At 40.5% G+C, this 16,460-nt stretch overlaps 1 protein-coding gene across 1 annotated transcript; it reads right to left on the bottom strand.

Annotated features, from left to right (window-relative positions):
• Positions 1-368: 368 nt before the first annotated feature.
• On the bottom strand, positions 369-16,427 carry LOC122481028 (proteasome maturation protein). The gene is made up of 6 exons (XM_043575979.1): positions 16,304-16,427; positions 13,631-13,728; positions 10,942-11,002; positions 8,019-8,120; positions 3,918-4,011; positions 369-539 (listed from the first exon to the last, which is right to left on the bottom strand). The coding sequence occupies exons 1-6, from the start codon at positions 16,394-16,396 to the stop codon at positions 472-474; spliced, it is 516 nt and encodes a 171-aa protein (XP_043431914.1). The 5' UTR covers positions 16,397-16,427; the 3' UTR covers positions 369-471.
• Between the last annotated feature and the right edge of the window lie 33 nt (positions 16,428-16,460).

The following is a 16,460-nucleotide window of genomic DNA, read 5'->3' as shown; positions in this document are numbered from 1 at the left end:
TAATGAGCTATACTGAAACAAGGTAAAATATAAATACCTTGCTTTGTACTTAATTTGAAGTGTTGCCACTAAAATCAATTACAGATGTTTATTCTGAAAGACATTACTATGAAGGTTGCAGACTCCAATGCTGATAATGGTTTCAGAACTAAATTTACAGAATACCCAAACAACAGGTTGCACTGTAGACCTGTAGACAGTTTTAAAATACTCATCAGCAACAATTTTTTAAAGATATAGAAGGCTACTGTTTTCATATAAATTGGGAGTTTTAAAAGCATCTCCCTTTAGTGCTTTCAACTGTCACGTGGCAATAAACCAAAGACCCAAATAATTTCAAATGATCACAGATACTATTCAGGCAAGAATTCTCAGATGTCAGTACTTTTAATGTTGTGTACATCAAATTATAGTAAAAAGAGGACTATAAACAAGATGCAGCCCCTCTATTTTCATGAACAGCACAAGAGATTACAGTAAACCCAGTTTATATTCCACCATCAAGTGTGGCTCTCCCATTAGTTCACTTTGTGACGGGTCTGAAAACAAACAAAAACAAACATATTAAAGATTCTCAAAAAAAGATAAATTCCATGATTCCACTCACATGAAAATCTAGAACAGGCAAAACTAACATGAAAGAAGACAGACCAGCAGTTGCCTGGGGCCAAAGGTGAGGGACTGACTGCAAAAGGAGCGAGCAAACTTTCTGGGGTGATAAACATTTTGTATCTTGACTGGGGGGACACTTACACAGCAGTACACATTTGCTAAAATTCACAGAATATACACGTAAAATGAGAGCGTTCTACTGTATGTCAATTCTACCTCAATACAGTTGACTGTAAAACAAACAAACAAAAACAACAACAGATTGAAAACGTTCTTCTTTTTCAAAGCTCCGAAGTTTTCCAGAGGCTTCCCAGCAACAATCTCTAATCAAGACATGGAGCAGTCTCTTAATCTAGTTTGCAAAAACGTTTTATTTCTATTGTTTTGTACTCTCTTCCATACACAAACATAAATCAGAATCCTAGACCAAGAAAATTGTTAAAATCTTCACTCATTTTTAGAGATGAGTCAGACAAAAGACTTATTTTAACCATACGATACACCTAGAAGAGCTTTTAAAATGAATACTAACAGTAAGTTGCAAAATAACAAAGCCTTTTTCCATTTCTGTCCCCTACTCCACAAACAGGATAAAAAAACCCCAATGAACTAGACTGTAAAATCAGTTTGTAAAAATAAATAACCACCCACATTAAAATAATGATTACAGATCTGGATGTTTCCTCGCTGGATCTCCTAAGAGACTAGAGATTACTGTGTCACATCAGTTCAGTCATCTATATACTCTCTGCACTCACCGCACCATAAAGCAGCCTTAACAACAACTGACGCTGCTGTAATTATTAATAACAGAGTAAACTGCTATGTATGTAACAGGCATTCAAAATCTAAACTTAAAAAATGCCTGCACATGAGTACAAAGGATAGGCAAAGATGTTTGCCTACAGCACTGTTTCGTGTGAATAACTGAAAAAAGATAACCAAGCATCAATAAATGCACTGAGGTATCACGCATACCGTTAAGATAGACCCAGTATACCTGTTGTGTTAAAAAAACAAAAACAAAACACCAAGCAATGCCAAATATTTCTGGTTATATATATTTGTATGAAGACACATAGGAAAAAGTCTGGAAGGAAATACACTAAATATAAATAGCAAGTAAATGAAGAATAAAAGAGAAATGGGTTTGGGGGTAATCGTGGAGGACTTGAGTTTCAGCTGTAATGTTTTAAATTGTTACAGAATATGTTAATTTGTATAATGACGACTTTCTTTTAAACCGTTTTAAACTTTGAGTTTAATAAAGTACATGCTTATTAAATAAGTCACTTCCACCAGAAAACAGCACGCCACATAAGCGGGGCGATGGCCTGTGACTCCAACGTCTGCTGTGAGACCATGAGGGAGGACTGAGCCTCTCCATCAGGCTGTTTAACCACCATCAAGTGAGGGAACTAGAGTAAACAGAAATCCCCTTTCAGCATTAAAAGTCTTGTTTTGACTTTACTATTGCCCTCCTCATATTCCCTTCCCTTCCTCGTAAAATGTGCAGAATTTTCTTGGCCAAGGACTCCCTGATGAGCAAGCAAAACTTCATCACCTCCAACACTGAACTCAAAACCCTCCAGTCACATAGGTCTTCTTAACACACTCTTATGTGTGTTGAGACAATTCTCCATGCGTCTCTCATGCTTCTGTAAGCCTTGGATACACTTCCTGCCTTTGTTCTAGGCTCTCTGTCCAAAGTTGTTACTAAAGCGAACAGACTCAGAAGAAGACAAAGATCGTGTCTCCTCTGGAGCACAGAACAGGAAGCCTTACTGCCTATTGTAAAAGATTCAGATGCCCTTCCCTGGGGGTTCCTCTACCTGTAACAAAATACATAACATATGCAGCATCACCTGACCTTCTTCTTGCTGCTCCGTGGGAGCTGGGGCTCAGGGAACCAACCAGAAAGCTGACACTCCAGCTACTACCACTGCTCTTAGTAATAAACTGTTGTCTCTAGGAATCTTGTCTTCTGCCCGGATTCATGAAACCATGGCAGGCTAACCTGTTAGCTTCTACATAGGACAACATCAGAGTTCTTCAGCTGTTCTCTCAGGTTACAGACCCTGAACACACTGCTTCTACCTCGACTTTATCAACTAATTCACACATCTTCTAGGAATCAGGTTATGTGTCATATTCCCAAAAGTGCCTCTCTCTCCTACAACAACAAACTATACCCCTGTCCCTTTTTATTCCTAGAATTTATCACAATTTGCAATTATATGTCTGTGTTTAACTGTTTAACGTTTACCTCCTGCCTTAGAAAGCACAGTTTGTTTTTTTACCATTGTATATCCAGAGCCTAGCTCAGTGCCTGATACATAGTAAATATATAACCGAGTAAATATATAACTCACTTTCTTTACACAAACTTACAGGAGGTGATTTTTAAGTAAATGTGTTCTTATAACTAATTTAAAATGCAAGATAGAAACATGCAGACATGAACTATCACCTTGCTAATTTAAAATGAGGTGTAAGTTCAATGTAAAAAGCTTCGGGATTCCAGGTTTTCCTGCATTCAAAAAGTTCCCTCAGGAAAGATTCTCGAAGGGCAGGCTCACTAGACTTCTGCTGTGTCCACAGCATTTCCTCACCGGACATTAGCAGCCAAGCAGAACTAGTATAATTTAATCCTGTTGGGTTTTTTCTGTTTCTCCTGAACCGCCGGGGCAAAACGAGCAGAAACAACACTAGACAGAATTATATGTGTTTATCTTCCTCAGAAGCAAAAAAATAGGGGATGCTGCATGTATGGTTCTTACTTAAAAGTCATTTATCTCATACATGATACAATTATCCAAGGAATTTTGTTAAAAATGACAGATTCTTCTTTCCTATTCACCACCTACAGTAGCACAACAATTCTTTGGGGGTGGGAGGCAATTTTTAAGGAAAAATTTTCTTATTTTTTCTAGTTCTTTTAAAAACTAGTCGTGTCCCACAAATATTTTAAATACTGAAACAACAATCATTGTTCAAGCTACCCTAACAATACTATGTTAGACTCACACATTAGTCTATGTCTGCAGGACATGAAATGAAAGACTATCATTAGTTGATTCATAGTAACTATAACCTTGAAACTCCACAAAGAACTTTCACCTTTAAAAACCAGTTAAAGAACAGTTATTACCATTAAATTTTGTCTCATTGCAATGAATAAACACAAGTGAATCCAATGAGCTGTAAGGGCCACATGGATGAGGACAGGACGCTGTGGGTTTTGTTTGCTACCATTGCCTTGTACATTATTAGGGCTCCATAAAAAGGTGCTGAATGACACTTACCATTAAGAATATCTTCAAATCCAATAGTCTCATCATTACCCCTCAAAATATCCAGTGAAAGGTTTGAGCTTGGAAGAAATGGAAGACGCTGAGCCTTCAGGAAAAATATGAAAGGGCAAGGTTAGAGAAAACCAAAGGGGGGGGGGAAACAATAAATAATCTAACTTCTTGCTCTTCATTCTTTATTTGTAAAATTCACAAAACTAAATAAACAGTTTAACCAGTGGGGGGGGGAAAAAACAAATAGCAGTTCATATTTTAGACCCAAACCAAATTTTTTTAAATTTCCTCAAAACTTTACTCAAAATATGTAAAGACCCTGAAAATTAGAGTTTTTATTAACACTTAATAATCCCATCAGGTTTGCACATATTTTGGGGCTTTGCTTCTGTCATACACATGACGACGTGCAAAAATCCCAGAGCCTAACGTCATAATCTAGTTCCAAATAAAGGTGGGATGATCAAATTCCTGAAGAAATTCCACCTTAGTAAGAGTACTACTCTACTTAGCAAACTGATGACTTCACTCTGTATGTTGTTTCATATTGCTCATAGTAAAAATGTAAGTTATGGCCCTTTAAAACAATACTGGTAACCAGAAAGGAAGGTCAAAGTCACTTGTGAGGCCTTTGAAAAACACAGTAACATCAGGCACTGGAGTGGCTGAGTCGGCTAAGCCCCCGGCTCTGGGTTTTGGCTCAGATCATAATCTCCTGGTTCATGAGTTCGAGCCCACCATTGGGCTCCGTGCTGGCAGTGCAGAGCCTGCTTGGATTCTCCCTCCCTCCCTCTCCCACTCTCGCTCTCAAAATAAATGAATGAACCTTAAAACAAAACAAAACAAAACACAATACCATTCTGAACTAGGAGTATCTACTTTTTTCAAGTACCGTACTTTTTTTAACTTTTTTTTTTTTTAATTTTTTTTAACGTTTATTTATTTTTGAGACAGAGAGAGACAGAGCGTGAATAGGGGAGGGGCAGAGAGAGAGGGAGACACAGAATCTGAAACAGGCTCCAGGCTTTGACCCATCAGCAGAGCCCGATGCGGGGCTCGAACTCACGGACCGTGAGATCATGACCTGAGCCAAAGTCGGACGCTTAGGCAACTGAGCCACCCAGGCGCCCCTAACTTTTTTTTTTTTTAATGTTTATTTATTTTGAGACCGAGAGAGAGCAGGAGAAGGGCAGAGACAGAGAGCGAGAGACAGAGAATCCCAAGCAGGCTCCGTGCTGTCAGCACAGGGCCTGACACAGGGCTTGAACTCACAAACCGTGAAATCGTGACCTGAGCTGAAATCAAGAGTCGAATGCTTAACCGACTGAGCCACCCAGGCGCCCCTTCAAGTAAAGTATCAAGCATAGTACCTGCACCCTGGTTTGTAAGCATAGCAGAGAAAGCACGGGTTGTAGAGCCAGTGGTATCTGGATCCAGACTGTTTTAGGACTCACCATTACTTTGGCTTCCTAGAAGTACCTGATCTGTCTCACTCTTGGTTTCCTCATCTGGGAAACAGGATACTATCACCTTCCTCTCAAACCGGCGGAACGGTGTGGTGTAAAGTATGTATATAGTATAGTCGTTGGCACATACTTGGTATTCGATGAACTTTTATATAAGCAAATCAAATTTTCAAGTTTTGTGTTCTCTGTTAGTCGTAAGATTAGTTTGGATATTAACAAAAGAATACCAAGAGGGATGGTCCGTGACCATAGGATACCACTATTTTAAAGTAACCATGACTTTGAAATCTCAGGGCGTTAAGATTATCTCCCCCAAGAAAATATAACCAGACTAAAACTATTTTTAATTACTAATGGCTTATAGAATTTAGGATGAAAAAATCTCTAGGTTGACAAATGTATGTATGTATGTATGTATTTTTGTTTGTTTGTTTTTGTTTTTTAAAGGAAAGTAGGGAAGACAGAGGAAGAGACAAAAATGGAGCTTTGAGTTAAATCAGAGAGTGAGGGGCCTGGTAGGTACAGTTTGATCAGACACGGTCCTGGAAAGCACCAAAAGCAGGAAGGAGCAGGCAGTTGTTACACATCCCAATAAGCAAGAACCACAACAGCACAAGGATAAGGGAAAAAGGTGGGGCGGGGGACAGAATTCTGGATGAGGATTTTTGGATTAAAAATCCAAAAATGGATTTTAAAGTTTAAATCCAAAAATGGAATTAAAAGTTTAGGCCCAAAATATGAGCAATATGTAACTGGAATCTGAGTAGCAGGAAAATAAAAGGGAAACGAACAATTCCGTGCCAAACATATGTTGTATTTAATCTTCAGAGTTACCCTAATAACCCGACAGTGTTGTTCCTGTTAACTCCATTTCACATTAAAAACAAACACAAGATCTGGGGCTCAGAAAGGTCTCTAACTTGTTTAAGTTCTTAAGACTGGTAGGCAGTGGAGCCAAGATTCCCATCCAGGTTACTGTTACAGCCACACATGCTCTTTCGGAGCTTGATCCTTGGAAAAAAGTTCTAAAACAGCTTCCAGGACGACTCAGCCAACACAGTTGCTGGCATTAATAGAATTTGTTGAAAAAGACACAGTAGTAGGAAGAACACGTGCAAAAGCCAAAAGGCCAGAAAAAACACTAGGACGCTGAAAGTAGTTTCAGGAGGCTACGAAGTACACTGGAGAACAAGGAGAGGCCAGTTCAGGAGCACAGCCACGTTACAGAGTCAGAGTATTATTCTGAGGGCAAAGTGAGGGGAGTGCCACGATCAACTCTGTATTTTACAAAAATTACGTGGCTACAGCATGCACAATGGACTGGAGGGCAGCAGGGGTGGGTGTCACACTGATCCAGATGAAGCACAGTAGGGGATCAAAACCAATGCAGAAGCGATGGTGTCAACATGTAATTGACTGGACGGTGGGAGGCAGAGTGGTGGGTGGGGACAGGTGCCACTTGAGACAACCAAGGCTAATGCTGCAATCTCTGCCTTAGGTAGTAACCTAGTCACACGTGACACAGAGTATGTGCGGCATAAGGAGTTCTTCTGTACTCACACACGTGAAACGTGAAGTGCCCGTGGGACTTACAACTGGAGAAGCCTACAGGTTTACAGCTCATGAGAATTAAAACTTGGGAGTCATCAACATACACATGATACCTAAAGTCACAGGAATAGGTAGGAAATAATAGAATGAGAAGAGGACTGGAGACGGGAACTAACAAACCTGGTATTGCAAGATGCAGAAGAAAAAAGCAAAAGGAACCTACGCAGAAATACCTGAGAAGGCGATTTCAGACAGGAAGGAGTATCAGGAAAAGTGTGGTGTCCTAAAAGCCAGGGGAAGAAGGAAGGAGTCATTGGTATTACACACCACAGGGAGACCGAGCAAAAGGAGGGTATCCAGACGTCCACACTGTTCAGGAGCAGTTTCACTGGTGATGGAAGCCAGGAAACAGTGGGTTGGGTGGACAGGAGGCAAAGGCACATACGCAGCAAACAGAGGCAAGTCTACGACACTAACCTGGCAAAAGTACATTTAGTGAGCGAGAAGTTGCTATAAAGGGACTGATACAACATTTGGGTTGTTTTAAAAGACAGAAAAGGTCGGGATGCACATAAACACTGCTGAGGAGTCTGAGCAAGTAGACGGAGAGGATGAAGACATCAGCTACAGAAAGGATCCACAAAAAGGGAATTCTCTGACGTGGTTTGAGAGGGCAGAACCTAGAACACAGGTCGAGAACGGTTCTTACACCTGGAAAGACATTTCTGAAGATCTTATTCTTTAGCAACAGGGATACCCAGCTATATGCAAACTGCCTGCCACGCACCACACGTGGATATTTCTAGAGGCATTTCAAATTCAATGTAACCCTCCAAAAAGAAAAACATGTAAGCAGATGCAGGTAAGTTTTGGCACTGAGCTCTTAATTTGAAGTCTTCCGCTTAATGTCTTCTTTTTTTTCTGTATAAAGTAGGACTCGGGGTCCTATCCTAAAAGGGGACAAAGTAGAATAGGCTGTAGAGAAGAGAAGGTAAGGTTTATAGGGCTATGACTAGGGAAGAGTCCTTCCAGGCCATAGCAACACACAGGCGGAATGTATCATAGCTGACATGCACAAACTCACCTGCTGCACTGCCTTGAATTCCATTTGTAATTTGAGTGGAGCAAACAGACCCTGGATGTTTCTCAGTGTGGAAAAATTCATTTTATCTTGGTTGAGCTGGAACTACACAGGACAACAACGGAAGTTGAAAGGTTACACTCAACACTCTGCTTTCAAAACTCCATTGATACATGTATACCACAACACTTAGACAAAGCATTTTACTATCCATAACTGAAATAAAAACAAAACACTTTCGTTAATAAAGTTTAGAGTACATACGTCTGTTTTATCCAGCATGCAGGTACAGGGTACTTCACTAACGTAAAATTACCCCTAAAACTTGGATTTACAAAACTTTAGATAAAGAATGTTTTTCACATTGCAAAAATACATTTACAAAACATTTCAGTGCTTTTGATTAGAATTCCCGCAAAACTGGTAAAACACAGAAAGTTATAAATAACCTGAGATCCAGAAATAGTTACATACAAGTGACAAAAATGGTGAATTTCTCAGTATGAAAATATACAATTCAAAGGATTTCACAAAAGAAATAATCACACCCATTATACCACCCTGTTAACTAGGCTATCATGTTTAAACTCCACTCTTTGGAGTAGTAGATTCCTGGGGGGTAGGGATCCGAAACTCTAAAGTCTGTCCAGTTTGCACTGGGTGCTAATAAGGAATTTTTTTTTCTGGAATCATATTTTTACTAAACATTGATATTACTTGTAAAAAACTTTGACAATTTAGTGTACTTCAGGCAAAATGAATCAACTGCATTCATGGATTCTAATCATACAGTTTCCTAAAATGGCTCTTAGGGGTAGCGGATATGATTTGCAGACAGACTGCTACAAAGGTCTGTGTAAGTTAACTATAGTAAGGTAAAGTGACCTGTGTGATCATTTTTTATTATACTACATTCTCTTGGTAAGATTTTAAGTCATGGCAGGGGCAGGGTAAGAAATTTTAATCAAATACCTACTGAGAGATTAGTGCCCACTGAGACACAACCTGGGGCCATATACATGAAGTCTAAAGGATATTAAGCAACATGGTTTTTAACTACTGTAGCTGGAGCGCAAAATTTTAACAGATGGTCCTTAGAGAAAATATGCAATATTTCATTATGGGTATATAATCTGAAGTTCTCACTGAAGGGTGTCCTTTAAATACTGAATTAAGTAAATACAGTTTTATGTAAAAGATTCAATTTTACAAACTTTGATGAATGTATCCACCTTATAATATGCTGTCAAACTGCAATTACCAGTCAACATATACTTAATCACTAACAACCACATGCAAAATTAGAATTAGGCTCTGTGGCAATGTACGACAACCCGTCTACCACGGAGAAGGTTGTATGATCGAACTGGGAAAACATTACATACAGATCAGGACTTCTCAACCCCTAGCGCTACTGACATCTTGGGCTACATAATTATCTGTCGTGGTGCACGGGGACAGTCCTGTACACTGTAAGATGTTTAGCAGCATCCCTGGCCTCCGTCCAACTGATGCCACTACCAAAGATCCTTCTTCCCCAACCACTTGTGACAATTAGACCTTTTCAAATGTCCCCTGGAGGAGGCAAAATCATTCCTAGTTGACAACCACTGGTATGAATAACGATGGCCATCTTCCCTATCGTTACTATAGCTCCCAATCATGGAGAGCTACTTTAAGTCAGCATGTGCCAAGTCATGGGCTATTACTAACTCCATTATGCAGATGAAGAAACTAAGACTTAAAGAGAAATTAAGAAACTTGCCAAGTTCACTTAGTTGCTAAGTATGGTACCAAGAATTCAAACCTAGATAGTTCAATTACACAACCTGTGCTGAAGGATTTATAACAGAAAGTGCCAGACAATTTCAAGAGACTCCCACTACCTGGTTAAGTGATTAAGGAGACTACACAGAGGGGGCAGATAGAAGCTGAGTCTCAAAACAACTATATGATTTTTTAACTCTTCATCTGGGCCAGTCTCACTCAGATTTGTCCACGTTTCTCTTAACATGTATTGCCCAGAAGTGAACCAATATTCCAAATAATACTTGGGAAAGTGAGACTGTCTCCTCCCTTGATTTGAGTGAGCCCCATCTTATTAATAATAACATTGCACCATCTTCCTGAATTAATAAGACCCCTCTTTATTCTTGCTCTGAACGTGTATTTAGAAACCCTGTAAGCTGCCTTACAACATCCATCCAGGCTACACCCCCTTTGGGAGTGACTGACCTAAAACTATTCAAATGTCTGCTCTCTAAAGCCTTCCACTAGCCATATGCACAAGTGGTTGCTCCATCTTCGTCCTCTATAGCATTTTATATAGCCCCTCTCCACTGCCTGTCCTCCCGTTAAATTCTCAGCCCCTCCAGGATGGGGATTATGTCATATTCCTCTGTGTACCTACTATACCACATAAGAGGATATGTCCCTCAGTACCTTGGAGGTGCAGGGCTTGAGAAAGAGGTCAAGGCTAGAGACAAGGATTTGGAGATCAATAGCAAAAATGGCAGAGGAAAAATATGAAAGAAAACAGGATCATCAAATGGGGAAATATTAGGTGGATTGGCTTTCAGAAATGTCCATAAAGGGGCACCTGGCTCAGCTGGCAGAGCATGCGACTCTTAATCTCAGGGTCATGAGTTCAAGCCCCATGCTGGGCGTGGAGCCTAGTTAATATTTTAAAAAGAAAAAAAAAGAAGCATCCATAAAAAAGACAAAAGAAGGAATGTGTAGAGCTTTAGTGAAGCAGTATAATGATAATTTGAAGCCTACTCTACAAGGATACTGGAAATAAGTCCTCATATTCTTCATGGTCAAATGCTCAAAATCAAAAATGTCTTAATAAATGAAACCACATAAGTATTACTAAAACTATTCTTCTACCAGAGAAGAAAAGTAAAAATACAAGTAACATACTTACATTTTTTTCTGATAATTCAAGAGGATGACTAGGCAAAAGTTCATTTTTCACACAAGGAAGGCTGAAAATAAACATTTAAAAGGTAGATGATAAATCACTCAATCCCTAAAGCTCAAAATCACATCTATCAATGCGTTTATCTATAACAGGATGCCACAAGGGACTTTTGGGGGACGATGACTCTCTGCATCCTGACTGTGACAGTGGTTACAGAAACTGATACATGTGTTAAAATTCATATAACTATGAATTGTAACATAATGAATTATAACGAGTTACATAACATTAAGAGAAAAAAAGTCGAATCTACTATTTAATTGTTTTAAAATGTACCAATTATAGATACCAGTAGTCAATTAACTAGGGAGAGCCCTTCAAAAAACAGTGTTTAAACGATGCCCTATTATCTAGAAGAAATTTAATAAAGTATGTTTAAAACTACTATTATTTGATGACGTGCTTCCTTTACTATACGAAATATCTACACCCCTTCTGTTTAGGTCTAATACATATTCAATATTTAATGTATCTTTAATAAACACATGTTGAACAATGTGTTTCACATTTACTGAACACCTAGTATGTAAGGTCACACGTTGCTAGAACCAGACCACTGGTCTTTATCACTCTAGATATATAAAGATAACTATTCTTATTGCCAAAACAGGATTTGAAAGCTGAAAGAAACCACAGAAATCCTGCAACAACCATTTATTGAATACTGTCTTTGTACAGAAGTATCCTACAAGTGGAATTTGAAAATGGTTCTGTTCACAGCAATCTTATAGTATAACCAGGAAGAAAAAGGAGCATTTTATGTGAAAATAAATAAATAACAAATCATCAGAACTTGGTTACTGACTAACTCGTGAATTTGATTACACTATGCCATAAATCAAATTATATTCTCTAATTCCAAAGACTATAAACTGCATCTTTCACTATAAAATGGAAAGACAATAATAACAAGGCATCATATCTGTCCCCAGACACCAGTATTAGAACAACATTCTATTATAGCAGGACCTAAATATCTTAAAGTTACACGTAGAATTCAAAATTCAGATGCTACTCTTATTGGATTAAGCAGAAAGGCAACCTGCCAAGAAGTACTAGAAATCGAGACCGAAATATATAGAAACCTGGAAGAAATCAAGGGTACAACTGTGCACTGAGGGTAGAGAAGAAAAATAACAATGGCTAACACTTACTAAGAACTTACTAATGTCAGGGACTGTTCTATTTTTCATGTACTAACTCATTTATTCCTCAAAATAAGATTTATACTATTAACAGCCCTATTTCACATATAAAGACTCTGAGAGGGGCGCCTGGGTGGCGCAGTCGGTTAAGCGTCCGACTTCAGCCAGGTCACGATTTCGCGGTCCAGGAGTTCGAGCCCCGCGTCAGGCTCTGGGCTGATGGCCCAGAGGCTGGAGCCTGTTTCCAATTCTGTGTCTCCCTCTCTCTCTGCCCCTCCCCCATTCATGCTCTGACAATCTCTGTCCCAAAAATAAATAAACGTTTAAAAAAAAAAAAAAAATTAAAAAAAAAAAGACTCTGAGAAATAGAGCAACTAAGTAACCTGCTCAAAGTCAAAGTAAAGAGCAGATCAAAACCCAGGCGGCCTAGTCCAGAGTTAATGCTGTATCTGCTGTGTTCTAGTGTCTCCCAGAGAATTACTCCAGTAGGAAATGAGATAAGGACACAATGGCTTTCCAAGTCAGCAGTAGCAAAAAGGAGAATCCTAGCAAATCATGCTCCTGGGTGACAGCTCCTAGAAGGAGGCCCTAACCTGGGAACCCACTACCGTTAAAACATTTCTTCATTACAGAAAACATCCACTGAATGGATAAAGAAGATGTGGTACACAAACACACACACTCACACACACACTGGAGTATTACTCGGCAATCAAAAAGAATGAAATCTGGCCATTTGCAACTGCGTGATGGAACTAGAGGGTATTACAGTAAGCAAAGTCAGTCAGAGAGAGATAAGTATCACAGGACTTCACTTATATGAGGACTCTAAGATACAAAACAGATGAACACAAGGGAAGGGAAGCAAAAATAATATAAAAACAGGGAGGGGGACAAAACATAAGAGACTCTTATTTTTTTTTTTTAACGTTTATTTATTTTTGAGACAGAGAGAGATAGAGAATGAACGGGGGAGGGGCAGAGAGAGAGACACAGAATCTGAAACAGGCCCCAGGCTCTGAGCTGTCAGCACAGGGCCCGACGCGGGGCTCGAACTCATGAACTGCGAGATCGTGACCTGAGCTGAAGTCGGACACTTAGCCGACTGAGCCACCCAGGCGCCCCAAGAGACTCTTAAATATGGAGAACAAACAGAGGGTTACTGGAGAGGTTGTGGGAGGGGGGATGGGCTAAATGGGAAGGGGCATTAAGGAATCTACTCCTGAAATCACTGTTGCACTATATGCTAGCTAACTTGGATATAAATTAAAGAAGTCAATTAAATAAAAATTAAAGAAAAACAAAAACAAAAACATCCACGCCCACACTCACCCAGTCTAAGGTATATTACTTGCTATGTCCCAAATTAAATATATATTTATGGCCTATCGAAATATTTAAAGAATACTGTGAAAAAGAATTCACAGAAACATTTTATTACAACAAAGTCAAAGTCACAATTCCGCCCCTCCCCCCCACCCATATACCCTTTTCGAAGAAGATCATGACTCTCAAAAGGTCCACTTGCTGAAAGTTCAGTAACTGGAAAACTGTCCTTCAGCTGAGATCCAAGTCCTCTGGCATTCTACAACACAACCAAAAACACCATTAAATACAAAAAACTTTTTAAAACTTACACTGAACATCTATGTAAAAAACTGAGCATCAGACAAAAAAATAAAGTCTCTGCCCTCAAAGAGCCCATAGTCTAGACAATTGTGATGAGACTTAGCATTATGGTAGGGTGATTATACATGGTACACTAAATAATATCAAACTTGGGAGTAGGTAGGATCCCTGAGTTGATCTCTGAATACTGTCATATTGAAAGGCATTCTAGGAAAAAAGAACACAGGTAAAAAAAAGAGACATAAGTGAATACGCCACAAGCAGTTTGAGATAACTCCATGTCTCAGTGAGGCAGAGGTCAAGGCAGACTGGCAAAATGAAAAAAAGGCTCGAACATGCGAAGAAATTCAGGTTTTATTCTGAAATTGAGAGAGCCTCTGAAGGTTCTGGCATGATCAGAATTACGTTCATCGGAAAGATTCTTCCCCTAGGTTGGAATGATTAGCACAGAATGAAAAAAAGTCGCGGGCAGAATCCTGGAAACCACTATTCCTTAAAAAAGCACAAGGAAATGGGGTTAAGAATGAATAGAATAGCTAGAAGAATGAAGTCACAGAAGCTAAGAAAAAAAGGGACGTTCAGAAAGTATTTGGTTTCTGAAAGAGGGTACACCCTACAAAAAATAAATCTAATCAGCATAAACAAAACCAAAGACTCACAGTACATTGGGCACTACTGTATTATCACCCTCCACATCTATGATATAAAACATTTAATCAAAAAAAATTCAATAATTATATTTAAATATAAAAACCATTTAATAATCAGCAGGTGATTTATTAAACACCCATTATGTGTCAGGTATTCTGGTAGATGCTGAATGTACACCTTCCCCAGGGTTGAGTCTAATGAAGATAAATTAAACAAGCAAATAAAATGCGATAAATGTTACAACAGGGAACACACAAGAGCTAACTTTTAATCACGTGTTGCTCACATACAATAACCCTGTAATTCTGCAGAAAAATGTACAACAGCTACAGGTAGTTTGGTGAGCAGCCTTACACTACTCTAGGAGAAACTACTCTGAGAAACCAGTGTTTTATGTTGACTGTTGGATTTACCCGTGTATTTTATTTGGTCAGGTACTTTATCCTGTCCAGGGTTTCTTCAATCTACCGCCCCACTTCAAGACCTCACACCTGGGTAACCTTAACAGCACTCTGCTGGGTACTGCTGTCTCTAGACTCTTCCACTTTCCAATTCTGCATCTCAAGGTTTTCCTAAAACATATAATCTTCCCCACCAACCTGTTAAAAAAAAAAAAAAAAAAAAACCACCTTTCACCGATTCACCAATGTCCAGTCTGAAAAACAAAGCCCAATATCCTTATCCTGGAACTCAAGAACCTACACAACAGGCTCCCCAACACAGAAGTCAAGGTTGATCAGGAAATAGAATCTGGAATCTATGTAGTGTGGCCTGTCTCTAACCTACTACGTGACTATGATCAAGGCATACAATGTCTCTGGCCCCATTTACTTATCCTCCCAGGCACCTGAACTCTTGCCAGGACCAGAGTGGCATGATTCTACCTTACCAAATGTATCTCCTGGTACTTTCCCACCAGGAAAGGAACACTCTCCTCCTCCCAGATTGCTTTATTGTAAAGTAACAGAAGGAAAGTTTCTTCTATGCACAAAGAAAAGGAGAATTCTGATCTCTGGGTTCTATTATCATCATTTCCCCCCATTTCCTTCTGTACAACATCAGGATAGGCACCCGATGTTTCTACTAAAGCAGCAGGGAAAACCAAATCTATGAAAAGTATCACTAGTTACACCTCAGAGAGTTTATACAACATCTTCATAATAATCGGCAATATTACCAACACAAGCTTTCTAGATTTAGATGGCCTAGTATCAGAATCAGGGGCCAGGGCGGTTCAGGAGTCTTTCCCAAGCATCACTACTTTTACATTACAAGGAGAGAAAGGGAGTGGAGGGGGGTGGGGATGCACTAAAGATACAGACACACGGGGATAACAACTGCCTTGATTTTTACCCCCTCCAACGTCTGGCACACTACAAGCTCCCAGAAATGTCTGTAAAGGTAAGAGATGAAAAGGAGACTTTCAGCTGTGGGTCTGTTCGCAAAGCAGTTCCGAGGTCGGGGGTGGGCGAGGAGTTCGAGGGCTCTGGGCCCCCAAGGTTCGCCCCTCTGGGGCAGGGTAGTCTGCAGCGCCGCATCACAGGCTGCACTCTCGGATGTGCCAGCTCGGCGCCAACCACGAGGAAGGAGCCGGGGGGTACTGGGGACGTGGGGACGAGGGGGCGCAGACCGAGAGAAGAGAACCAAGCGAAGGGGATGAAGCCGAAGCGCTACTCGCGGGACCCGCGCCGAGCCCAGCCCGGGCGACAGCCACGAAACCCCCAACCCCGTGACTCGACAGATCATGGCGCCCGAGGCCGGCCTCATCCTCCCGCCGCCGCCGCCGCCACCCCGGGACGAGCCAGGAGGAGGCGGCCTGTTCCTGCCGGGCCAGGGTCCCGAACCCGCCGGGAACTCAGGTCGCCCGGAGGCTCACTCACCATCTTCAACTTGCTCAGTGAACAGCCTCTCAGCCCCGTTACCGTCAGCCGGCCCCACTGCTCACTTCCGTTTCCGGGGTTGCCCCCCCACATCCGCCGGAAGTGCGTCCGTCCGGGCGAGGAAGGAAGGAGGGCGCGGGGCGCCGGGAGGGAGCCG

Source organism: Prionailurus bengalensis, chromosome A1 (genome assembly GCF_016509475.1).
Source record: "Prionailurus bengalensis isolate Pbe53 chromosome A1, Fcat_Pben_1.1_paternal_pri, whole genome shotgun sequence".
Taxonomy (NCBI): Eukaryota; Metazoa; Chordata; class Mammalia; order Carnivora; family Felidae; genus Prionailurus; species Prionailurus bengalensis.
This window is presented reverse-complemented; position numbering and strand designations above follow the sequence as displayed.